Source organism: Ambystoma mexicanum, chromosome 2p (genome assembly GCF_040938575.1).
Source record: "Ambystoma mexicanum isolate Mex_15411 chromosome 2p, UKY_AmexF1_1, whole genome shotgun sequence".
Lineage (NCBI taxonomy): Eukaryota > Metazoa > Chordata > Amphibia > Caudata > Ambystomatidae > Ambystoma > Ambystoma mexicanum.
The window spans coordinates 1,314,446,911-1,314,473,301 of record NC_090923.1 but is presented as its reverse complement, the minus strand read 5'-3'; the positions used below and the strand labels follow the sequence as shown (position 1 = coordinate 1,314,473,301).

Here is a 26,391-nt window from a genome sequence, read left to right as displayed (position 1 = left end):
GAAGGTGAGGAACGTGATGGGTTCCTATCCATAGTAAGGGATGGAAAGGAGGCTTCGGGGGAATGCCTTCAATCAGGTTTGGACACAGCTAACAGTATCATTAGGTCCATGGCATCTAGCACGGTGCTACATAGATTTGCGTGGCTAAGAAAGTTGGGTTTTGCACCGGTTGTGCAATCCAGGCTTCTTAATATGCTATTTGACGGCTCGAGGTTGTTTGGCAGCAAGGCGGATGAAAGTTTGGAGAAACTGCAGACCTCCAAAGCGGCGGCAAAATCACTCAGTGCCGCTATATAAGACAACCTCAACAACGCCCCTACACAGGCTCATCTTCCTGCAGGGGTCGTCCCTTTCGATTTTATTCCTCATTTGGGGTGGGGGCCGGCCAGTCAAACAGGTCAAGGAAAATTTCCTCGGGGCAAGGAAAAGGTGCTACATCTGCCCCAGCAGCGGCATCTGTCTCTTCAGCCGCTGCTGCAGCTGCCCCAAAACCTGAGGTTTTGACCCACAAGACCCCAGTGGGAGGCAGGATCTCACAGCATCTGAAAGAATGGCGGGGCATTACTTCAGATGCTTGGGCACTGGAAACCGCATGCCAGGGTTACTGCCTTCCTTTTCAAAAGAAACCTCAGAATCACCTACCGGGATACAACTCTGTCAAACATCCAGATCCGCTCCTGTTGCAGGAAGTTTTAACCCTGCTACAGAAAGGTGCAATAGACCATGTACCTGTAGCGGAGAGGAACAAGGGTTGGTATTCCCGATATTTCCTCATTCCAAAGAAAGACGGAGGACTGAGACCCATCTTGGACTTGAGAAGCTTGAACAAGTTCCTCAGGAAGGACAAGTTCAAGATGGTTACACTTTCTCAGATCCTTCAGGCTCTCCAACTCCAGGACTGGTTGGTATCATTGGACCTTCAGGATGCTTACTTTCATGCGCCCATCCATCTCAAGCACACAAAGTACCTGAGGTTTGCAATTGGCAATTCTCACTATCAGTTTCAAGTTCTGCCATTCAGGTTGACCTCCGCCCCGAGAGTTTTCACCAAGTTAATGGCGGTAGTGGCAGTGAGTCTCAGGAGAGGGAGGATTCATGTCTACCCCTATCTGGACGATTGGATGATCAGGGCACGTTCTCCAGAAAAAGCCCAGGATCATCTGTCCAAGACTTGCCACTTCCTTCACAAACTAGGGTTTTCTCTGTATTTAAAAAAGTCAAACATGATACCATCACAGAAGATCCAGTTTATTGGAGCAGTCCTGGATACTTGCTCGGGCAATGCCTCGCCTCCCGAAGAGAGAGCTCACCACATTCTGCAGATGGTAATAAAATTCCAGAATGCCCAGTATCTACCGGCCTTCGATTTTCTCAGGTTGCTCGGTCTCATGGAATCCTGCATTTTTCTGGTGCCAGAAGCCAGATTGAGGATGAGATCACTTCACTTCAATGGGCTCCCAGGACTCGATGGTCTCAATTTTCAGGGAAAATGTTAGATCTATTGCAAGTTCTAGCCAAAGTAGCACAGGATCTGCAATGGTGGGCTTGCAGAAAACATATCCTCAGGGGATCATTTTTTTTGGCAACCATAGCCAGAGATAACGGTAGTAACAGACGCCTCACTCACGGGCTGGGGAGCTCACACCAACGAGTTGACTATCGGCGGTCGTTGGTCTCCATTGGAGTCCAAACTACACATCAACCTATTGGAGCTGAGGGCAATCAGACTAGCGCTGAAGGCTTTCCTGCCCACTGTACGGGGAAAGAAGGTCCTGATAATGACGGACAACACGGTGGCCATGTACTACCTCAACAAGAGAGGAGGAGTAGGGTCACTGCCACTCTGCAGAGAAGCAATGCAGCTCTGGTTCTGGGCAATACAATAAGGGATCTCTCTGTCGGCAGTTCATCTAGCCGGAGAGCAAAACACAGCAGCGGACACTCTGAGCAGGCACAGCACAGTATCCCATGCGTGGGAACTAGCTCAGGAAGTCCTTCAAGAGATCCTCGCCCTTTGGGGAACCCCTCAAGTGGATCTGTTCATGACAAGGGATAATCAGAATTGCGAACAGTACTGCTCAAGGGAATTTCCCCTAAGAGGAGCTCTGGGGGACGCGTTCTTTGTGGAATGGGAGTTTCCACTTCTGTATGCGTTCCCTCCAGTCCCTGTGATCCCTCAAGTAATCAGGAGGTTGAGAAAGTTCAGGAAAAGCATGATCCTAATTGCCCCCGATTGGGACAGGAGAACGTGGTACCCGGACCATCTGGACATGTCCATCTGCCCTCCAATATGTCTTCCAAAAAGAGAGGATCTTCTCTCTCAAGTGGAAGGTCACGTTCTCCATCCAGAGGTCAACTTCTTCTGGCTTCTGAGAGGTTGAAATACAAGAATTGGAGATTTTGCTTTCTGCCAGCAACCAAATCTCTATCGGTGTTGTTGGAACAAGTTCAGTAACTGGTGCACAGAAAAGAATGTGGACCCATTTGAATGTAATATTCCGACAATATTGTCTTTCCTGTTACACTTGGTTAATCTGGGGCTCCTGGTTAGTACGATAAAAGGATGTTTAGCAGCGCTATCCTTTTTAAGTGCTCCTCAGAGGAAGAATCTTACTTTAAGATACCTTTTTTAATAACTAATTCTTAAAAGGTCTAAATAATGTGTTTCCTCCAATACCTTTTCAAGTTCCTGTGTGGGATTTAAACTTGGTACTAAAGTTCCTCACATGCATTCCATTTGAGCCTTTGCATTCTTGTCCATTAAGGCTCCTTACTTTAAAAACAATACTTCTTGTGGCAATGACATCAGCCCGCAGGGTGAGTTGCAGGAGCTTTCTAGCGGTCCTCCTCATACCATTTTTTATAAAGATAAAGTAGTCCTTAGAGTAAAACCCTCTTTCTTGCCAAAAATTGTTTCAGATTTTCATCTGTCACAAAAAATAACACTGCCTACTTTCTACCCTCCTCCTCACGCAAGCAAGGAAGAGGTACGGCTACGTAGATTAGATCCTAGAAGAGCTCTTAGCTTCTATATTTCAAGATTGGCAAAACTACATCAGTGCGATCAACTTTTTGTGGGATGCACTGGCCGCAAATTAGGACTAGCTGTAACTAAGCAAACATTATCTAGATGGATAATTTTGGCTATAACTGAATGTCATAGATTGGCTGGGAAAGAACCTCCAGATGGGCTGAGGGCTCATTCAACCAGGGGCATAGCAACTTCGACAGCACTTCAAAGGGGGGTCCCTGTGCAAGATATTTGTGCAGCAGCCACATGGTCATCCATGCATACTTTTATAAAACATTATGCTCTAGATTCGACTTCTTCTGAAGGAGGTCTGTTCGCTAAATCTGTACTTCATTCTGTACATGTCCCACCTCCAATACAAAACTGCTTTGGGAGTCTATCTAAGATGAGGAATACGTGGGAGGACACTATCCATTCGAAGAACAAGTTACTTACCAACTCGATTGGATGTTCCTCCCACGTATTACTTATCGACCCTCCCAGCTGACCCCACAGTACAGTTTACGTGATTTACAAAAGAGGCATGCCTTTAACTACAGTCCATTGGGTATAATATACGAAAAAACAGAACTGAGTCCAACAGGCGCTCTCAAGGTATTTGTACAATGAATGACGTCGGCCCTCGATGGATGCTGCTGAGGGACATTGACGCCGCAGCCTCGAGTGGAGCACCCTCTAGTGGAGGGAGAAAGAATTTCTGAAGCTGCAAAGCAGAAGGTAAGGATATGTCTAAGATGAGGAATACGTGGGAGGAACATCCAATCGAAACAACGTTACAGTTGGTAAGTAACTTGTTCTTCAGCTGGATGTTCCTCTCATGTATTCCTCATCGCCCCTCCCATCCTACCCTGCAGTAAACTTTCTGTTCTATACCCCTTTCGTTCCCTGAGCGTCTTGTCTCTCTTTTGACGTCACTAATGCTGATTATCCTGTGGGAGGAACGCGAAAAAACTGCAACGAGGTAACGGGCGCAGTGGGTGCTATTTATACTATTGATGGGAGTCATCCTCGAGGGGAAAGGAGGCGCTTGAGGGACACCGAGTCGGTGACACCCGGCACCCTCTATTGCAAAAAAAATAATTCAGAAGCAGCCAACTCTGAAAGGAGAGATCACTAGGTGAGGACTATATGGGAAGAACATCCAGTTGAAAGAACGTTAACAGGGGTAAGAAACTTGTTCTTCTACCCCCACCCCCTTCTTTTCCCTCCTGGCCCCCCTCTTTTCCCCTCGTGCCTCCCCTCTTTGTCCTCCCTGAACCGATCGTTGCCCTCCCTGCAATCCTCTTCATAGCCTTGTCTCAGTTGTACTCAGTCTAACTCTTTACTCCCCCTTCAACCTCTTCTGTGTCAATTCATGTGGCTTTTCTTTACCCTGCCATATGTCCCTTTTTGTCTTTATCGGTCTCGTACTTGCTCTCTTTCCCTCCCTCTAACTGGGCAGTATTGTGCTAGTCAGGGTATAAATGGCACAAGAGGGGGCGAAGAAAGAACTAAAGGCGTCACAGTGAGTTTTAAGGGGCCTGGGCACTGAACGCATACAATATAATGTAATCTGTGAGAAAGTAATTCTTGCGTTAAAACAATCACCACTTACGCCTGCATATAGATCTGTGTAATGGCACTTCAACTTTCCACAAATCGTGCCTTTCTTGTTTGGAGGGCTTGAGATTGAAAGGATCCCAAGCTCTGTAAAGTAAGAACCGTGCTATCAAGGACTGAGTTTAGAGCAGCTGCTTGCAGGTACATGGTGAGACGTGAATGCTTCTGAAATATTCCACAGCCCGAAATGGTTCTATGTCCTTTGAACCATCAGATCTTCCATTCACCTTTTATAACTAGCAGGTTTACATAAATGCTGATGCCCTCTCTACATTGGCATAGCTTGTAAAATGGGGCTGAGCCCTCATACAGCACATTATTCTCATCTTGCTTCGATTGATTGTTCTTAAGCAGTACATGGTCCCCTGCATATGGTCTTGTACATGATGTATGCCTGTATTCTATTTCAGGCTGTTAGACATCTTGTTGTTTCTGCAGTAAATTGATTTGTATGGTTGTTCTGTTATACAGCGTTCACTGCCCTGCTTAATTGGGGCTGGGAGATGTGTTTTACCATTGATGACATGCCGGATAGTCTAGAGATCAAAAGCTTTTTATGAACCTCAATCAGAGGCTGTGTATTTTGCAGGCTACATACTTCAGTTGCCAATGTTAAATGTTAGTTTTAATTGGCAAGCAGTGGCTAACGGGTCAGATAGAAGTCATGTGATGTCCGATACGTTCAGCTTGCATGTTCTTGTCAAATACAATGTACAATCCCAAAACTATTGGCTGACACTGATTATTAATGTGTGTATTAATGTGTATAATTGTATTTTATTTTATTGTAGGCAGTGTTCTCATAGATATTTCAGATGCACACAAGAAGTTGAATGACAATCTAGAAGCTAGTGTAAGTATTCTAAATATTCACCAGCGTAGTTAGCCTGTGACAAATGTTGTCTTACTGTTGTGTGTCTTTCTGTTTAACTGTACACTGTTTTCTTTCAAGTTCAGAAAATTCCACAAAGAGATCATAACCGAGCTGGAAAAGAAAACTGATCAAGATGTTAAATATATGAATGTGAGTAAATTGTTTTATTTTCCATTTAAAAACAATTAATGTTGGTCTCAATTCATGTCACCATGCCTGTGTCTCGCGCCTTGCTCGTCTATGTCCTTTTTTTCATTGAACTTCAATTTTGTAGTAATGTGGCCTTCCCTATGGTCGCAAAGGTCTACCATGTCGATTCTCACCTCCATCAGCCCTTGCATGGGAATGGGATTGAGCTTTTGTAACCTGGGCAATTTGTGGCCAAATTGCATCTGTAGCTTCTTTTTCTGAGATCTTTGTGGGCATTACAAGCTCTTGATTGTAAACAAATAATGCATATTATCTGCTTTTGTTGTTGTACCCATCTTGCCACCCCTCAGCCCCCTACCTGCCATTAAATTCCATGGGCATAGAGATATGTGTTTTTTAAAAGTTTGTATTAACACTTTAAAAAGGATACATTAATCAAAGACAGCATGCAATGTTGTAAAATCAATTCCAGGAGTACATAAATCAATAATAGAAACACACATGCTCGTAATGAACCACCAAAAGCATGCATGTTAGTTATTTATGAGAATACATATTTTACATAATGATTTACATTAATTAGCAGTAAAGGCCACAGCAATGTAATGGAAAAATTCATATTTAATTTTCAGGGGGAGTTTGACTTGAGTGCAAATAAAAAAAGATGTGTTCCTAAATATGAGAAGAAGCTTGTCCCAGTAGGCTAAGCCTTTGCCATTTTAATTTCATCTAGCCCTCTTTTCATTAATATTGCCCAAAACCAGGGATGTCAATTCAGCAAATTGCCCGGGGTATCTGAAGTGACATTATTTTACCAATGACCTCATGGGATCCTTAAGCCCTCTTAACATTAACAAAAGTAAAGTCATATGAGCCTGGGCACTGGTGACAGCCTAAGTTCAGAAAAATTACAAGTGTTAGTTAAATAAAATAATAGTAGTTAGGTGCACAAAAAGCGATATTTTATGTATTCATTTTTTCCAGCCACTATAACGCTGCCTCGATATGTAATGGGTGCATTCGTGATCTGCTGAGGCACACCTAGCAAAAATATTGTGCACCATGCGCACTGTTTTCTAATGCCTGTACAGCCTCACATGGCCATTTACTACCACCTTACATCTATTAAAGCCCTGCATGCCAGGTAGTCATGATATGCTAAATGTTGTGCTTGCCAGGCTCTTCTATATTCTGTGAAGTGTAGCCTCATATACCCAAGTAATGCCATATTATGCCAATTTAAGCCTTAATCACATTGTATAGTCATCATAATCAAGCTTAAGCCCTATAAATCCAAGTGCTGTGATCATATGCCAAGTGCAGCCTTAGTCTTCCAAGTACTGTCATCTTATAACAGGCAGACCCTGATAAATGTTTCAGCTTTTTTATAGAACAAACTAGACAGACTCACCTCCTAGATGATCTACATTTGAGAAGTTAGGGGACGATTAGGCACACATGGCTAAAAGAATTTGCCCAGCATCACAAATGTTGATCGAGTCGAGAAGCCCCAGAGTGTTTGCCCAAGTGACATGTTTTACTGTCACCAATTTTCCCAGTAGATTACATCACCTTATGTTCCTTCATCAGTAGAACCAGTTTTTTGTGTTTAGTAAAGTAGTTAGGTGAAACTATAAACCACATTCTAAATCGGTCTGAAAATATGGAAAATCTTAATCAAAACCTGCTTCCTGAAACCTGTGATTTATTTTTTTTGTGATTTATTTATTTATTTAGTGGTGTGAGGCAGTATGAGGTTGTAGCTGCAAGCAGTAACTTGATTGCGCAATCTCTATCCCTCTCTATATAGTATATACAAATGTAAATGTAAGTGATTTGTACAGTTTCCAATACAGAGTACCTAATAAGACATGTGTCACACTTAAGCAAACTAAACATAGAAATCACGCCGACAAAAAAATCTATATTGACTAATATAGCACCCGATACAATTCCGAATGTGCCATGGCAAGTGGTGTTGAAAATGTACAAACCATGCACACCCTCAGGAATTACTCATGATGGTGTCTCCCGCTGTCAAACTGCATTATGTGCCTAGAATTTGAACCGCTCTAAACTCCAAGCCAGGCCACATAGGCCTGCAGCCGTAAATGAAACCTTCCAGTTCCCTTTGACAGATATATTTAATTAAATTTGGCATTATTACAGTTTACTCACTTTACATCTTTCTCCTATTAAGCACAATAGAAAATATACAGAGCATTATTGAACAGTTCAGAATACATCATGGAGTTAATGTGTTCACTAGAAATCAAAAATGTTTGGATTGGATTAAAAAAACGCATTTATTCGTTATATGCAGAAAGCACAAGATAAGAGATGTTGCTGCTCGTCTTCTAACCTTGCCCCGCTTCAAATTGTTTTGCAAAGCTAATGATCTTTGCAATTGGTGGGTGGAAATGGGCTTGCATTATTATGAAATCGTAGCAGCAAAGAGCGCAAAATTCCAAACAAGCAGAGCTATTTTGTTAAACAAAAACATTATTTTGCAAAGATTTTATTGCAAGCTGCAGACCATACGCACCATGAGTTGCAAACATATATGATTATGTAAACAAAGACCCAGTTACAAGCTAATAGAAATAAAACACTAGCCAAGGATGTACGCCTAATTAGATTAGGACAAGCTAATAGCTGAAAATGTTATGGATAAAGCACTAACGTATCATTTTGCAAAAGTCCCATCTTGTCCAAACATGCCAGTTCATATGTAAGAAGCCAATACAACTAGATTGACTTCATTTCAAATGTAAAACAAGCAAAATGGTCAGTTCTATTATCTCTGATTACATGAATGACATTATCTGTTAGAATTGGATTGGCTAGCAGGGAAACATGGGTGGGACTTGGCCTTTATCATGCAGCTGTTTCAGAGGTTGGGAAGGATTCCCTGAAATTTCACCAGAGGCTATGACTGTGTGGACTACGAAGGAACAGGGCCTGGAGGACACTGCTGCCCCACAATATCCTGACCTGTCTGGCTAAGGAAGGTAGCATAAGCTTTTATGACTAGGCCAAAATTCTGTATTTGTAATACTTGTTTAAATAATTTAGAGGTAGCGGTAAATTACAAAGCTGCACTGCCTTGAAATCAAGCAGCAAACTTTCAGAAGCCTTTACCCTGTGACAGTAAACTTCTGATGGGGCAAAAAATGGGCCCTTTGCCACATTTTCCAAACTATAATCTTTTGAGCGTTTCAATATTTTGGAGGCAGAAAAAAGCAATTTTTTCAATATCTCTTTTTGATCCATGGCTATAGATCACTTTTACATTGGCTTCTGCAGGAAGTTAACTAAGAACAATGTTCTTACTGTTTTTAACTCTTTCCATCAAATGGCTTATCCAGAGGATGGTCTGTATAACTTTACCTGTTCCCTGTCTTGCCAATCCACAGCAACACAATCCTCAGTAAGAGTTTAAGGTTTACTGACCACAATGGCTACATACACGTTGGTAGTAGGTCGTTCTTTAAAATGTCAGCGGTAAATATTGGAGTAGAATGCTGGGTATAGACTCCACTACATTACTGCTAATATTAAGAACTGTATATTGTTTGATCTATTTTTAATGTCTATATGTTATCTCTACTAGATAATAAGGTACATAAATGGTAAAAATAGAGAGCATTATTACTATTTGAGTATAAAAGACCTATTACAATTACAAAAACGTGTTGGTTTTGTGATAAAATGCTTTAGGGAAGATATTGATAACGTCTAATTTTGATCATATACACAAAGGTAATAATCATTCGTACATGGATACACCCAGAAGGTGGACCCATGACCATATTGCTGTCCAATGGTACGCCCGGCAGCTGTTCGGGGTAGTAGTTTCTTTTGCACTTTCTCCCGAGCCTTGCTTCGGATACAGCACTATTCTCTACCACAAAACCTGCCACAAACCCAGGCGGGAATTTTGGAATGGAGGTTAGGCTCTGGCATGAAGGGTATGATGTAAATCATGACACTACCATACAGTAATATTGTTAAAAAGGTGAATGGGATTAAACACACAGCCTAATTTTCCAGTGCCACAGACATGGAAACGGTGTTCAGCCAGGCTTAAAGGTATTACACCTGCTTTCACACACCATTTTTCACCTCGGATGCATTTTGTAGATTTTGTTAATAGGATCTGGGGCACCGACATACATTTAAGTATCCAGCTGCACCACACACTCATATATTTTTATGATTGTGGAAAAGCAATGGATTCTGGGGAAATCCAGTGTAAATGCCTCCCGCAGGTGTTAATTACAGGAAGCATTTACACCATTTGCACTGCAAAGTGCAAAAAAAGTGTTTTCTTTCCAAGGTTAATACTTTTTTGCGCTTCATAGTGAAAGAGTTGTAGTAAAGTGCAAATGTATATGGTGCCCTCTGTAGGTTTTTGCTTGAAAAAACAAAAAGCTTTCCATTAGTGTCCTAAAACCAAAGTGATTCAGTTGTCCAACAGTCTACTCACTGAGTAATAAATCAGTCTTTTGAATTGATTGTGTCCTCCCACGTATCCCTTCTCTGAAATTTCCATATCCTGCTTGCTGCTTCGGAATTTATTTTTCACTAGAGTGCGCTGCGTGTCGATGACTGTCGATGACCCTCGGAGGCCTCCGTCTCGACGTTGACGTCATCACGGGTATAAATAGTCACGCGCAGCGTCCGTTGCTCTGTTCCGTTTTTCCGTGCTTTGCAAGCTTCAGGAACGTAACGCTCGTTTCTGTCAGGAAATTGAAATTCTTCGAGTTTTTGTGAGAAAATCTTCAATACTTCGATCGAGATGGCCTCTTCATCGGCTCCATCTACACCCCGATCTGGCTTCAAAAAATGCAGAGATTGTGGAGCAAAGATGTCCTTGGCAGATCCTCACAGCGTCTATCTATGGTGTCTTGGGGCAGAGCATCCATGTACGGAGTGCGAGGAGTGCTCATCAATGACGGTAAAAGCCTTGAAGGAGCGCAGAGGGAAGTTGGAGAGAGGTAGGCTTAATAGGATTCCGATGCAGAAAGACCCTTTCGGTCTAGAGCATATGAGACCTCCCATACCAGAAGAACTGATCCCAGAAGAGGTCTGATTGAAAGACCTGCAAGAATCTTTGCAGGAAGCAAGCGGAATAGATACCTCGCCAGAGGTAGATTTTAGTAAACCTGAACCAGGGGACCATGCAGAAAGTAATTACAGGTCATTAATGAACAGGGTGATGGAATACATGGGGTGGTCTAGGCCCACACCTACATGTGAACAGGATGACCTCACAGACATACTTGATCAGGGACCACAAGAAGATCCTATCGTACCCTTTCATAAAGCCTTACAAAAGAAGGTGTCTACAAACTGGGAAACGCCAGAGGCGATCCCTGCAGTCAGTAAGAAACTGACGGCAAAATATAGGGCATCAAGTGCAGATCCCCTATGCTTGTCAAAACAACCGACCCCAGACTGCTTAGTTGTTCAAGCTGCAACTTCATCAGGTAAACAAACTGCATACTCTACACTCCCACAGGATCGTGATGATAAAAGGTTTGATGCCATGGCCAAGAAAGTTTTCTCGGCATGAAGCATGGCCCTAAAGTCTGCTAATGTCACATGCACGCTGGTAAGATTTAGCCACACCCTTTGGGAGCGTGCTTCAATGGCAGCTGACCGTCTCTGTGAAGGGGAGGAAACGGATAGTTTCTTGAACATTATCAAGGATGGGAAGGACGCTATGTGCGAGTCCCTCCAAAGCAGTCTCAACTCTGTTGACCGCCTCAGCCGAGCCATGGCGGCTAGTACCACAATCCTCAGATTTGCATCGTTGCGAAAGTCTGGCTTTGCGCCTGACTTACAGTCCAGACTTCTGAATATGCCCTTTGACAGCACCCATCTGTTTGGTAAAAAATCTAATGAAAGTTTGGAGAAGGTGCAAACTTCCAAGGCCGCGGCCAGATCCCTTGGAGCTGCGATAAAACAAACCCCAAACCGCCCCACAGGTCTGCCCTGGAGGGGCCGGTCCTTTTGCTATTATTCCGCATTCAGAAAAGGCAGAGGACAGCCAGCTCAGAGGCCAAAGACGATTGTAACGCTCACCTGATTCCCACGGAGGCGCTGGTCCCGGCTGAACTGTTAGTCTCTTCAATTGAGAAGCGTAGAGCTCGGATGACTCTCTGGACTGGGCTTCCTCTTATTGACCATCTGGCTTGCAGGGTAAGGTTTCTGCAGGCGGAACAAAAAAGGGTTAATGACCGTTTGGCTGGACTTCCTCCTCACTAATCGCCAACTCTCCAAAAGTCCAATGTCCTGGTGAGCTCTCACCTTAGGCGTATAAATGCTGGGCTCTCCATCCTGAGACTTATGCAGGGGTGCGTGGGTTCCAGTTACGTCACTGGAGGTCCTCAAAGTCTTTTGTGGCCTTAGAAGTGGCACAGGTGCTGAGATGCCAAAAGGTGATGCCGCCGTTACTGCACGAGCGGATGCCAGTAGGTATAAAGAGTTTATAGTCTTGAAGAGATGGGCACCTTTAATGAAGTCTTTGCATTGTCTTTTTCAGGTGCCTGGATGCTGAGGGCGTGGTCACTGAGAGCGCGACACGTGCGGTTGTACGTAGGTATGGGAATTTCAGTGACACCTCAATAATGTCCCTTGTTTTCTGTTTTCAGGTCTTGAGATGTTGCGGGCGTTGTTCGTCCGTTGCCGTTGCACGTGCGAAATACGTAAGTTTAATGATCTGTGACCCCTAATAATGTTCTTTTCTTATTTGCAGGTGTCGGGACCTTGCGGGCATTTGGAAACACGTAAGTGTTAGGCTTTCTTGCAGTCTTTAATGGCACTTAAATAATGTCTTTTCTTGTTTTCAGGTGCTGGGCTGCTGCGGTTGAAGAGATCGTAATACGCGCACAAAAGCAGGTAAGAAAAGTAAATGCGGCCGCCTTCACACGATTCCTACTTAACAATGTTCTTTGTCTTTACAGGTGCCGTTAGGCTGCTGAAGAGAAGGCCGCGAAGAATCCGTGAAAGCACAGATGGATCAGGTAAGAGTGCGGCTGCGAACGTGTTGCAACTTGCTAACCTTATGTTTCTTTTGCTTGCAGGTTCTGCCGGTGTCCGGATTCCTGGATGGTAAGTATAGTTCTCGTGTCTTTCTTCCACAGGTTGCTGAGCTGAAGCTGGAGAGGTCACTGGAATGCTGGAGCTGACTCGGTGAGCGTCCTGCTGCAGATGCAGAATAACGCGAAGCACCTTTTCCCAATCGGGTGTGGTTTAAATAGTGTTGGAGTGATTCGGTGTCTTCTTCCTCAGCCTCGCCCAGGTAAAAGAGTTCCTGTGTTCCAGAGCTAAGGAGTGGCACCAGCCCCACCCAGGTAAGAAAGTAGTCCCAGTTCAGGGAATAGTTCCTCCCAGCAGAAGGCTGGGGACTTCATCCTGCCAGCATTTGCAAAGGTGAGTATGCAGCATGGTCTGCTACAGGTAGGTCCACCCAAGCACCTTTGCAAGAATTATGAGCCCGGCGCCCCTGGCGCCGGGACTGAGGTTCCTTATGAGCCTGGCGCCAGAGGCGCCAGGACATGGTCCAAAGGTCCCAATAGGGGTTTGCTGGAGCCGGGGACGAGGGTCGTGAGCCTGCTTCCGGGGATGCTGGGCTTGACTTGGCTTCTCGGGAGCAGTGCTCATGACAACGATTTACCCGTGGTGGACGGGGTAAAGGTATTAAAGCCACAGCAGCAGGGGCTACCTTACCCTCAGCCTCTACGTCAGCTGCTTCAAAACCTCTCGGAGGTCTTATATCACAAGAGAGCAGTAGAAGGCAGCTTGACTCAACATCTGACAGAATTTCAGGCTATTACTTCAGATGCCCGGGGACCTGGAGACAATTGCCCAGGGTTACTACCTGCCTTTTCTGTGCACACCTCAGTCATCCACCGGTGAGCAACTCTTTCAAGTTTACAGACCTGCTCCTTATGCATGAGATTCTAGACCTACTAGAGAAAGGTGCCATAGAACTGGTACCTGTAGCAGAGAGGAACAAGGGTTGGTACTGCCCTTATTTTCTAATTCCGAAGAAGGACGGAGGAATGAGACCCATCCTGGACTTACAAGAATTGAACAAATTACTCAGGAAGGACAAGTTCAAGATGGTAACCCTTTCTCAGATCCTTCAAGCCCTCCAGCTTGCGGATTGGTTGGTATCTCTGGACCTTCAGGATGCTTACTTTCATGTGCCAATCTATCAAAAGCACAGAGTACCTGAGGTTCGCGATTGGCGACTCACTATCGGTTTTGGGTTTTGCCATTTGGGCTAATCTCTGCCTGAGGGTTTTCACCAAGCTAATGGTGGTTGTGGCAGCAAGTTTCAGGAAAGGGGGGATTCACGTCTACCCCTACCTGGATGATTGGTTGATCAGAGAGAGTTCCCCGGAACAAGCTTGGGATCATCTAGACCACGTTTGCCACTCCCTCCACAAGCTGGGCTTCTCCCTCAACTTCAAGAAGTCCCATTTGATAACCTCTCAAAAACTCCAGTTTATCGCAGCATTCCTGGACACATCCCTGGGGAAAGCCTCGCCACCATAGGTGAGGGCTAAAGACATTCTGCAGATGGTGACGAAATTTCAAAATGCCCAATATCTTCCCGGCTTCGACTTTCTGAGGTTGCTCGGCCTGATGGCATCCTGCATTTTTCTTGTGCCACAGGCTTGCCTGAGAATGAGTTTTCTTAAATGGGCTCTTAAAACCCAGTGGTCACAGTTCTCAGGAAGGATGTCAGATCCCCTACAAATCCCAATCAGTCTCACTGGATCTTCAGTGGTGGGCCTGTCGGGAAAACATCTTGAACTTTTTTGGCAAACATGGCCGAAGATAACAGTAGTGACGGATGCCTCACTCACGGGGTGAGGAGCCCAAACCAACGACTTGACCATCAGCGGTCGTTGGTCTCCATCGGAGTCCAAACTACATATCAACCTTTTAGAGCTAAGGGCAATAAGACTAGCGCTAAAAGCCTTTCTGCCCTATGTACAAGGAAAACATTTCCTTATAATGACGGACAACACAGTAGCCATGTACTATCTCAACAAAAGAGGAGGTGTAGGTTCACTACCACTGTGCAGCGAGGCAATGCAGCTCTGGTTCTGGGCAATACAAGAAGGAATCTCCCTGTCGGCAGTTCACCTAGCCGGAGAGAAGAACACGGCAGCGATGCTCTGAGCAGGCAGAGCACAGTCTCCCACAAGTTGGAACTAGCTCAGGAAGTCCTTCAAGAGCTCTTCACCCTTTGGGGAACCCCTCAAGTGAATCTATTCGCAACGTACGTCAACAAAAAGTGCGAACTTTACTGCTCCAGGGAATTTCCCATGAGAGGAGCTCTAGGGGATGCGTTTGTGGTGGACGGGGAATATCCACTCCTCTACACATTTCCTCCAGTCCCCGTCATTCCTCATGTAATAAGGAGGTTCAGGAGAACCATGATCCTAATTGCCCCGGATTGCCCCGGATTGGACCAGGAGTATATGGTACCCAGACCTTCTAGACATGCCCATCTGTCCTCCGATTCATCTTGCGCAAAGAGAGGATCTACTCTCGTGAGAGGAGGGTCAGGTTCTCCATCCGGATATCAGCACTCTCATCCTTCACGCATGGTTTCTAAAAGGCTGAGGTATAAGGATTGGGACCTCGTGGATGACATAATGGAGGTGTTGCTTTCAGCCTGAAGGCGAGCAACCAAATCACTGTACCGCTGCCGTTGGAACAAGTTCTGCCACTGGTGTGGAGATGAGAATGTTGACCCTTTTTCATGCAATACACCGCACCGATGGTGTTATCTTTCCTTTTACACCTAGCAAATCTAGGACTACAAATCGGCACAATTAAGGGATAGCTAGCAGCGCTATCCATCTTCAAGCGCACGGCTGAGGAACCCTCCTACCTCAAAATGCACTTAGTAATTACATTCTTGAAAGGGTTGACTAGTGCCTCCAACACCTTTTCAAGTTCCTTTGTGGGACCTACATTTTGTCTTAACATTTCTAGTGGGTACTGCCTTCGAACCACATCATTCGTGTCCATTGAGATTTCTTACTCTCAAAACTGTCTTTTTGGTGGCAATAACCTCAGCCAGAAGGGTGAGCGAGCGACAAGCCCTGTCCTGTAAACCTCCACACACTATCTTTCACAAAGATAAAGTTGTTTTACAAGTGAAGCCTAATTTCCTCCCAAAGGTGGTTTCAGAATTTTATATCACCCAAAAAATAACTCTGCCTTCTTTTTGACCTCCTCCACAGGTCATAAACTGGGCCTAGCCATCACCAAGCAAACCATTTCAAGATGGATTATTCTGACAGTTCTAGAATGCTATAAATTGGCAGGTGAAGACCCTCCACAACATCTGAAGGCTCATTCAAAAAGGGGTATCGCAGCTTCGACAGCTCTCCAGAGGGGAGTTCCAGTAAATGACATTTGTGCAGCTACCACATGGTCGTCTGCACACACCTTTACACGATTCTATAGCTTGGATTCCTCCACTAGCCAAGAGACTAAATTCGGGAAAGCAGTATTGCATTCGGTGCACATTTAAAAACACAAATTATACTCCCTCCTCCTGTGCACATTACTGCTTTGGGAGTCTATTAGAGATGAGGAATATGTGGGAGGACACAATCCATTCGAAGAACAAGTTACTTACCAACTGTAACGTTCTTTCGACTGGATGTTCCTCCCACTTATTTCTTATCGCGCCTTGAAACACTTGTGTATAGGCGCGTTACAAATTACAAATACCATATCATATATCATATCATATCAACCCTCCCATCCTTCCCCGCAGTAAAACTTTCCTTGTAGTTGCAGTCTGCGCTCACTCAAGGGTAGTAACCATCTCATCCTGGACAATGCCTAACACTTCAAAATAGAACTGAGCAACGGACGCTTCGCGCGACTATTCCCCTAATGACGTCAACGTCGAGACGGAGGCCTCCGAGGGACATCCACTCGACAGTCATCGACGCGCAACGCCCTCTAGTGAAAAAAATGTTACGAAGCAGCAAGCTGGCTATGGAGATATCAGAGATAAGGAATTATGCAGTCAAATTAAACCTCATCTTGTGTTACAATAATCTTAGCAATAACTTTCCACACTTTTTAGTCCTGCAATCAGCAATAACTGTACAAATAAATAGCCTGTTTTAATCTACTACTTGAGCTGCAGTGCTGTCAAGAGGATTACAAAATTGGCTTCCTTTTCAAAACCTTTGAGGGTGGCCATAAGGCATCATGTAATATCAATAATTTACAAAACAAGAGTTGATGGATGGATGATTTAGAATTACTCTTAATCCCCTGGCAACCCTCCAGACCATCGTTCTTCAGCCTGACAAGCCATTATGGAAAGGGGAAAGACCATATGCAAACCGGGATCGGTCCCATCCAAAAACTGTCAGTGCAGCCCGAACTGCTAGGTCACATCCCTTCTGCACAAGACCACAGGCAACCCCCACACATGTTTAGGCCTCATTGAGTCATCAGTGAAGTGTATCTTGGGTCTCTAGCCTCAGCCATTTTAGGGATCTACATCTTGGCATGTCCGTCCAACTCAGTCTAAGTATAAATCATTTTGGTCTTTGAAAGGGATGTGACGCCAATTGACTTAATATTTGAATTCCAGATATCCTTCCAGGTAAAGCAGGGATCTGCAACCCTTGGCTTTCTAGATGTTTTTGACTACAACTCCCTTGATCTTTTACCATTGACTATTGTGGCTAGGGCTGCTGGGAGCTGTCCAAAATCTCTGGAGAGCCAGTGGTTGCAGACTACTGAGTTAGTCAAACTTATCTGCTCCCAAGTCATCAATCCATGAACTATGCAGTGACTCATGGCATTTAAGAGTAACCTTTCTGAGGATATGCTAAAGTTTTATTGCTATCTGCTCTCCCAAAGGAATGACATGGATAACATTAAAATGTTAGTGCAACAAAGATTAAGATGTGACTGTACTTTGGAGATTATATTTGTACGTTGAACGTATTGATCCATTTCACTTGGGCAAAGATTTAAAAGGGATTGTATGTGAAGGATCGAGGCTCTACTGTACCCCAATTGTCTCCCATAGTGCAAATCACTCCCCACCATACCGGACAGTGGGTGATCTGACCCCCAGTGTTTCCTCCCCTAGCTGTTTGTAGATCTTTGCTGACAATAACCCTCCCTCCCCTGTTAGATCCCCACTTCCGTTTTTCTCTGCTCCCTAAACCTTGTTCTTCCCCCTATGATTGTAAAGCACTCCGTTACTACCCCAATCTAGGGTCTGCGCTCAATAAATACCCTAATAATAATAATATAATAATAATAATAATAATCAAAGAATCAAAAGTAATTGCATGTGCCCCAATCTTGATCACAGGATTTTTCCAAAGATCTGTATCACAGGCAACCTGCTCAGATAATTGAATGTTCAATCAAACTTCCATAATGAATTATTTTATTTATTTACACTATACTCCTAGCCAAAAACGACTTTGTATACATAACCTAAAAAATAAACTAGCATCTAAAAATCTCATCTCTGCCTTAAAAAATCTCTTGAGATAACTCACGTAAAATCAACATAATGACATCTCAAAATTTCACCATATATTATAATAAGATTAATATTTCCACCCATAAAAAGTATCCCACAATACATTTGTCTCATCAAACACTTTCATGTTGCTATATTAACTTGACCATCCCATTTGTCCTGGAACTAACTTTAAGATTTCTTTCTAATAATGTTTCAAATAATCATCTGGGAGCAATCAAATATGGGATATTATTGAACAAAAGCATAACATGTCTATTTACAAAAGAGATGTGATATAGAGAGAAGTCAGGAAATTGCCCTACTCCATTTAAAAAGATGCTTTGAGTTTAGTTTGAGCTTTTCTGGCTGACTTTTTGCTTCAGATACATTTCAATGTAATATTGCTTCTTAAAAAATGTTTGGATTTTTTACAGGAAAGGGTCTTAAGACATGTACAATATGGGGGCTCTGTTCATCTAGACATTCTGCCACATTAAGAGGGGATCATCAAACGGAGGTTCCAGGGGGAGGGAAGGTGACTGTACACATCTAAGCCAGTTCTAAAATCCAAAATGGCTGCATGACTCAATATGAGCTCAGGCCAGCCCCTTTTCAGCCTGAATGACCAAATCACAGTACCCAACCACATAACAGCCTGGCAGACATAGTCCAGGTGAAATCAATGTCCATAGGCCCCATGGGGGAGACCACCCTCTAAAATGCAGCCAGTTCAGTCTGCCAGTGTGGGGCATTTGATAAGGTCCTGGAGCTAAGGGATTTTTAGAGATGGGCAAGTTAGTGGTGTGCGGCCAGGACAGGTGGATAAGTGAAATTGAGGTTGGAGGGGAACCTATTGTTAGGGAGTAAATAGCATCTGGAGAAAGTTGCAAGGCGAACACCAAGGAGCCAGAGGAAAAAGTTACCAGCTGGAGGAGAGAGTTGAATGTTGGAGAATGGTCATCTAAGAGAAAGGCAAGAAGATTGGAGGAAGTTCGTGTCCCTTCCAGCTGGGAAGGCTGAGGGGATGTTGGAGGGGGAGAAAAATGCCCATTCAATCTGAGGAATCGGGCAAAGAACTGGTTACACTGGTAGTGATTAAGAGTAGGAAGATCCCAGTGGACAAGGTGCATCCAGGGCAGACTCTATATGAGGGAGGAGATATGTGATGGTGCATTCTCAGAGGCACCATAGAGATTATGCCGGGGAACATCAGAAAGGCAGTGTTGCTTAGACCAAGACCCTAGAACAAGTAGTTGGCACGATGAGAGCAGTGACCCTGTTCACCAGGCCTTCGAAGAGTTAAAGCCTGTTGAGTAAGATTCACCTGTACTTACAAGTTGTGAAAGGTACTTTTGAAGGGCTTGTCCTCTGCTGACCTGTACCCCGGTCACTTAGAGGGTTTGGTAATTATGTAAACCTGCAACCTAAAGACAAGGTAAACTACTGGATTACGAAGTGGGTACAGAAGGAGCCTGAGACATTTACAAAATACTTTGTTTTTGTTAACTGAGAATTATCCTGGAATTTTGTTTTTGTTGTGAAAATAAATTCTCTGCTTTTTGAAAATGAGTATCCTTGTGTCAGTATGTGCTCACACTGCCTGTGAAAATGCATTTTGTTGGTCCGTAGTGCAGGCTAAACAGAAGGGCGATTGTTGTGGGGTTTTCAACTATCAACTTCTAGTGCCCTGTGACCACATTCACCCTCTATTGCGTGCGTGTGAAAGAGATTGGATGACCAATTCCCCACCTCTGTTGTGTGCATAAAGAGATTGACTTTTACACAATTACTGTGCCACAGGTATGATCAAAGACTTGTCTAATAATTTTATTCACATCACTCAACTCCCGTAGGAGAGCCCTTTTGATAACACGTGTTTTGGCACGTCATGTGCCTTTTTCAAATCTGGGCAATTAATGTTACAAAATCACACACAACATAAACTTTTCTTGTTTACTGAAGTCTTTAATGCCAAAAATTCCTCTTGTTCAATCCCACCTCAAAGTCTCATATCTCATCCGTCGGCGTCGGCTCTCAGAGTCCAGATGAAAGCCTTGGGAGAGCATGGTACTCACCCCCTCCATTGTTGTCCCCACTCAGTCTCCTCTGGTCCCCCATTCCTCTGTGTTTCAGTAGAGTAGCAGGTTTCATTAAACATACTGGGATGAGGATGAGTGAGGTTTACCCAGGTAAAATACAAATCACCACTGATGTGAGGAAGATAGAACAAGGAGGCAAAAGTCCACTGCAGAAACAACACCGAAGATTGCAAGAGGCAGTCTCAATCATAAAAAGGCAAGAAGGACTCTATAGACCATCAAGCCAGCCCTGTAGGAGCGAGGAAAAAGACACTGGTTCCATGGTGAGGTCCCCAAAGGCTGGAAGCCGAGAAGCTGTCAGGGAGGGAAGCGACTCTCCAAGAGGTCCAAGCAACAGGTACATGGCTGGTAGCAGAGAGAAGAGACGACCGACCGGCGCAAGCAAACCGAGTACACATGCAGCCAAGGACATGAGGGAGAGTCTAATGCTGCGGAGCCGCCGAAGACCAAACGCGGAGCGCAGCAACACAAAAGCCCCACTCTGCCGCCAGGAGAGACCAGAGACCGTGCCAAGACTTCCCAAAGGTAGGGAAAGGTTTGGACAGCTATTGGGGCATGAAGGGAGCTAAATGTACTAAAGACATACACATGTGCATCCCAAGAAGTAAAAGGGGATAATAGAAGAATTATACAATTTGATACAGACTTTTTGAAAAAGTCTGCTGAACACTACCTGGTAGGAGACTACACCAGGTCTGTTCAAGTGCATATCAGGTGAATTGGGGACAGGGGTCCCACAGAAACAGATGATCATTGTCTGGGACCCATATTAAAGCGGGGAAGCCCTGCAGGTGCACATCAGGGTCCGGAACCCATATAGAAGCGGGCGAAGCCCGACAGGGAAGCATCGAGGGTCAGGGGCCCACACCAGCTGGAGCCCAGAGTAAATCAGGGCGACCCTGAGAAAGTATAAAAAGATCTGGAACTAAGGGAAAAAGAGAAACAAGTGACACAACAAATCAGCAAGACCCAGAAGCAGTCCAGAGAGATCTGGGGTCAAGGTCGAGAAGGGGAAGAGGCACTAGAGATCAGAACAAGGGGGGCAGGGACCCTTTGCCTAAGAGAGAAATATATTTTGGAATTCTGAAATTTGTAATCGAGTCTGGCAGGATAGTGAACCAGACTTGTTACCACATTGATGACCTGGAGATATTTTCGACTTTCAGTTTTGTAAGGAGTAAAGTCTACAGTCAAGTGTGGCAGGCTAGTGAACCAGACCTAATAGAACATATGTGAACTGAAGTGCGGGCAGAGGAAGAGGTTTTCTCCAGAGGCCTGAGAACTGATTGAGCCTTGGAGTCTATTAACTGAATGAGAGGGGCCTCCTTCTGGATTAAAGACACCCAGTTTTCTTTAGTTTATAGTGTAAGGGACGGAAATAGGTTTGGACACAGGACAGTGGACATTTTACTTTAGAGTCATTAGTATTTTGGTTGAGGTAGGGCAACCCATCATAGTGATAGGGTAAGTAAGGCTTTTCTTTTTCTTTCACTTGTATAAATAAAAATATTTGCCAACAAACATGCGACCACTGTGTCACTCATACCCTTGCAGATGATGTGATTCAAATTAGAGACCGAGTGAAGGAATCCCTGGTCTGGTGGGGAAAGGCACAGAACCCAACAAAAGGTGTACCTGTAAGGAAACCAGAAGTGGAACTATATTTGGAAATGGATGCTTCCCTGCAGGGATGGAGAGCAGGCTTAGGATACCCTCAAACCAGAGGCATTGGTTCAATGGGAGAAAAGGCCTTGCATATCAACATCCTGGAACTGAGGGTGATAGGGCTAAAGCTGTGAAGAGTCCCTACTCATTAGTGAGAAAGCCATCCAGCCCTGGGTTTTTATTTATTTATTATTATGGGATTTCTTTAGTCTCTTCCATTTTAAATGTAGTCCCAGAATTCATGAAAAAGAAATGGGACCAGATAGCTTTCACACACATGGAATGTGGAAACTTTAGTTCGAATGGATTTTGTCCTCTCACATATTCCTTATCTTTGATATTTCCATATCCAGCTTGCTGCCTCAGAATTTAATTTTCAGCAGTGTGCGCTGTACGTCGAGGTCTGGTCGAGTCGATGTTGCTCATGGTCCTCCGTCGTCACCACAGGTATAAGTACCATTGGCCTCCGTTCCATTTTTCAGCGCTTCACAGCTTCGGTAACGTCTTAGTTCTAGTTAGTAAATTCTTTGACATTTCTTCGAAGAATCTTTGAGTTTTCAATGCAATATGGCATCTTAATCGGCGTCGTCCACTCCTCGGTCCGGATATAAAAAGTGCCGGGACTGCGGTTCTAAAATGTCGTGACGGACCCACACAGGATCTGCTTGTGGCGTTTAGGGTCAAACCATCCGTGTTTTCCTAGTGCGAGGACTGCTTATCGATGACGCCCAAAGCCCTGGGAGAACGTAGAAGGAAGTTGAAGAAAGGTAAACCTTTAAAATCTCTTTCGAATGGATTGTGTCCTCCAACGTATTCCTCATCTTAGATGTATTCCATCCAGCTTGCTGCTCTAAGGAAATTTTTCCGGCAGAGGGCGCCGTGCATCGATGTCGTAGAGTCGATGGTCCCTCGAAGGCCTCCATCGAGGGTGACGTCATCGGGTATATAGGTAGCACGTGCGGTGCCCGTTGGCCTCCGTTCCATTTTTCCGCAGAATACGTTGCTTCGGAGATTCGGCGTGCCTCGAGTTCTGTGAAAGAATAGTAAAGAACGAATATGTCCTCGTCATCGACGCCGACCACGACCCCGAGATCGGGTTTCAAAAAGTGCAAGTCATGCGGTTCAAAAATGGCAATCACAGACCCGCACCGAGAGTGTTTGTGGTGCCTCGGAGAAAGCCACGACATGGAGGCCTGTACGAAGTGTCAGGCGATGACGGGGAAAGCCTTGCGAGAAAGGGGTGGAAAACTACAGGTAGGTCGTAAATCTGACCGTAAAGCCTCTAGCTTTGAGTCGAGGTCCTGTGAGGAGAAATCTCCTCAACGCGAAAGGCATCGGTCCAGGTCCCGAAGCGATTCCCATCGCTCGTCATCTTCGACGAAAAAATCGAAGAAACAACGCCACAGGTCCCCCTCCACCTTGTCCTCAGACGGGTCGCCAAAAAGGATGAAATGCCCCACGAAACATTCGTCCTCCGAAGAGTGGGAAGCATTCAGGGTCAAAATGATGAAGGTGTTTGAGAAAGCGAAGCCTCTGTCCGCGCCTTCTTCGGAAGCCGGCCGGGAGCGGCATCGCTCCGACACTTGCGCGCCCTCTAGCCCAGGTGATCAAAAAAGGAAGGATAGAGAACCCTCCTGGACACCGAGCGAAAAAGACGGCTCGAGTCGACGGCTTGAGGTCACCGACGCCGTCCGAGACCCAACGCACCTCGAAGGGCAAATCTTCGAAGAGCGCCTCGACGCCCTGGAAGCCGGCTCCGTCGACGACCACTATTTCGTCGACGCCATGGACGCCTTTGTCGACGTCGATCCCGAAGCCCTCGGCGCCAAAGGCTCCAGCTAAGCCAGGCCAGCCAGAAAAAGGGAAAGACAGGGTTACAAGACCTGTAATGCCCTCAGAGCCCTTTGATACACCTCTTCCTCCTCCTCTTCCAGAGAAGGTTTTCAAGCCTCACCCTAGGAAGGAGTTTTTCAAGTCCCTGACCTCGATTTTTGAGGAACAGGAAAGATCTGATGAGGAGAATGTACCTTTTGGGCTAGAATATGGCACCCCAAATGTCCCAGAATGCCTGATTTGAGAAGAAAGCAGGATGAGGGACCTGGTGGAATCATTACACAATGCAAGTGGCATTGACACATCTCCTGAAAATGACTTTGGCAAACCAGAACCAGGAGAGCATGCCAGTCCATCATACCGTAAGCTAATGACGAAGGTAGTAGATTACTTAGGATGGGCTAGACCATCAGCCCAGTTCATCCAGGATGATTTGACAGATATATTGGACCATGGTCCCACCGAAGACCCAGTACTACCCTTTCATGTAGCCCTGCAAAATAGAGTGGCCAAGAATTGGGAGACTCCGGATTCTTTTCCTCTGGTGAATAAATCCCTCGCCACAAAATACCGCCCTGCCAGTAGCGATCCCGGCTATCTGTCCAATCATCCCACTCCCGAGAGTCTGGTCATACAGGCAGCCACAGCTTCTAACAAACTTGCGTACCCTTCTATCCCTCCAGACAGGGACGATAAGTGTGTGGATGGCTGGGCCACGGAAGGTATTTTCAGCTGGGAGTATGGCTTTAAAATCTGCCAACTCCACATGTGCCTTGGCAAAGTTTTCGTACACTCTGTGGGAGTGCATCGCAATGGCGGCGGAGCACATACCAGAAGGGGACAAAAGTGAAGGGTTCCTAGCCATCGTCAGAGATGGGAAGGAAGCCGTGCAGGAATCCCTTCAATCTGAATTGGACACTGCGGATAGTGTAAGCAGGTCCATGGGCACTAGCACGGTAATGCGCAGATTTGCGTGGTTACCGAAGTCGGGTTTTACACCGGACGTACAGAACCGCCTTCTGAACATGCCCTTTGACGAGTCTCACCTTTTTGGCAACAAGGCTGATGAGAGCCTTGCGAGGTTGCAGACCTCAAAAGCAGCTGCCAAATCTTTAGGGGCTGCTATTAGGCAACCTCAGCCTTTTCGTGCGCCAGGACAATCGTGGAGGGGACGATCCTATCGTTACTACTCCTCATATGGAAAGGCGAGAGGAATGGCCAGTCAAAGGGGCCAGAGAAAGGCCACTCGCGGTGGACGAGCAAAACGTGCAAAGCCAGCTCCATCAGCAGCTGCAACAACCGCCACAAAGCCACTTTGAGGACTTGCATCACAAAACACCTGTAGGAGGCAGGCTGTCACAGCATCTGCAAGAATGGCGAGCCATTACTTCAGATGTTTGGGCTCTAGAAATAATAGCCCAAGGTTACTGCCTTCCTTTTCTAACGCAACCTCAAAGCAATCCACCAGGCAGACACCCTTTGAGGTTTTCAGACCCGCTCCTACAGCAGGAAATTCTAACCCTGCTGGAGAAAGGTGCTATAGAACCATTACCTGCAGCGGAGAAGAACAAGGGATGGTACTCCCCATATTTCTTCATCCCCAAAAAGGACCGAGGACTGAGACCCATCTTGGACTTAAGAAACTTGAACAAGTTCCTCAGGAAGGACAAGTTCAAGATGGTTACCCTTTCTCAGATCCTTCAGGCCCTTCAACTTCAGGACTGGTTGGTGTCATTGGACCTCATGTGCCGATACATCTTAAGCACAGAAAATACCTGATGTTCGTGGTTGGCGACTCACACTATCAGTTTCGAGTCCTGCCATTCAGATTGACCTCCGCCCTGAGGGTCTTCACCAAGTTGATGGTAGTGATGGCAGCACACCTCAGGAGAGGGGGGATTCACGTCTACCCCTACCTGGACGATTGGTTGATCAGGGCACGTTCTTCCGAACAAGCACTGGATCATCTGAAAGTCACCTGCCACTTCCTCCACAGACTGGGCTTCTCCCTAAATTTCAAGAAGTCTCAAATAACACCTTCCCAACAGCTCCAGTACATAGGAGCTGTATTAGACACATCCTTGGGAAAGAGCTCGCCTCCCAAGTCGAGGGCTCAAGACATTCTTCAGATGGTTTCCAAATTCCAAAATGCTCAAAATCTCCAGGCCTACAACTTCTTAAGGTTGCTCGGCCTCATGGCATCCTGCATCTTTCTGGTGCCAGAGGCACGTTTGAGGATGAGATCCCTTCAATGGGCTCTAAAGACTCGGTGGTCCCAGTTCTCCGGTCAAATGACAGATCTCCAGATTCTGAACAAGGTTCGACAAGATCTTCTATGGTGGACTTGTTCAGAGAATATCCTGAAAGGAGAACTTTTTTGGCAACCATGGCCGGAGATCACAGTAGTGACGGACGCCTCACTGAAGGGGTGGGGAGCTCATGCCAACGATCTGACAATCAGCGGTCGTTGGTCTCCATCGGAGTCCAAACTACACATCAACCTTCTGGAGCTGAGAGCCATCAGACTAGCGCTGAAAGCTTTCCTGCCGTCTGTCAGGGGAAAAAATGTCCTGATAATGACGGACAACAC

General features: G+C 45.3%; 1 protein-coding gene across 1 annotated transcript in view; it reads left to right on the top strand.

The window, feature by feature from the left end:
- The window catches only part of BAIAP2L1 (BAR/IMD domain containing adaptor protein 2 like 1), a 1,517,181-nt gene that overhangs the window by 338,532 nt on the left and 1,152,258 nt on the right, over window positions 1-26,391 (top strand). The window contains exons 4-5 of the mRNA XM_069645654.1: window positions 5,422-5,483; window positions 5,583-5,654. Of these exons, the coding sequence (XP_069501755.1) occupies window positions 5,422-5,483; window positions 5,583-5,654 (134 nt within the window). The remainder of the gene's footprint in view (window positions 1-5,421; window positions 5,484-5,582; window positions 5,655-26,391) is intronic.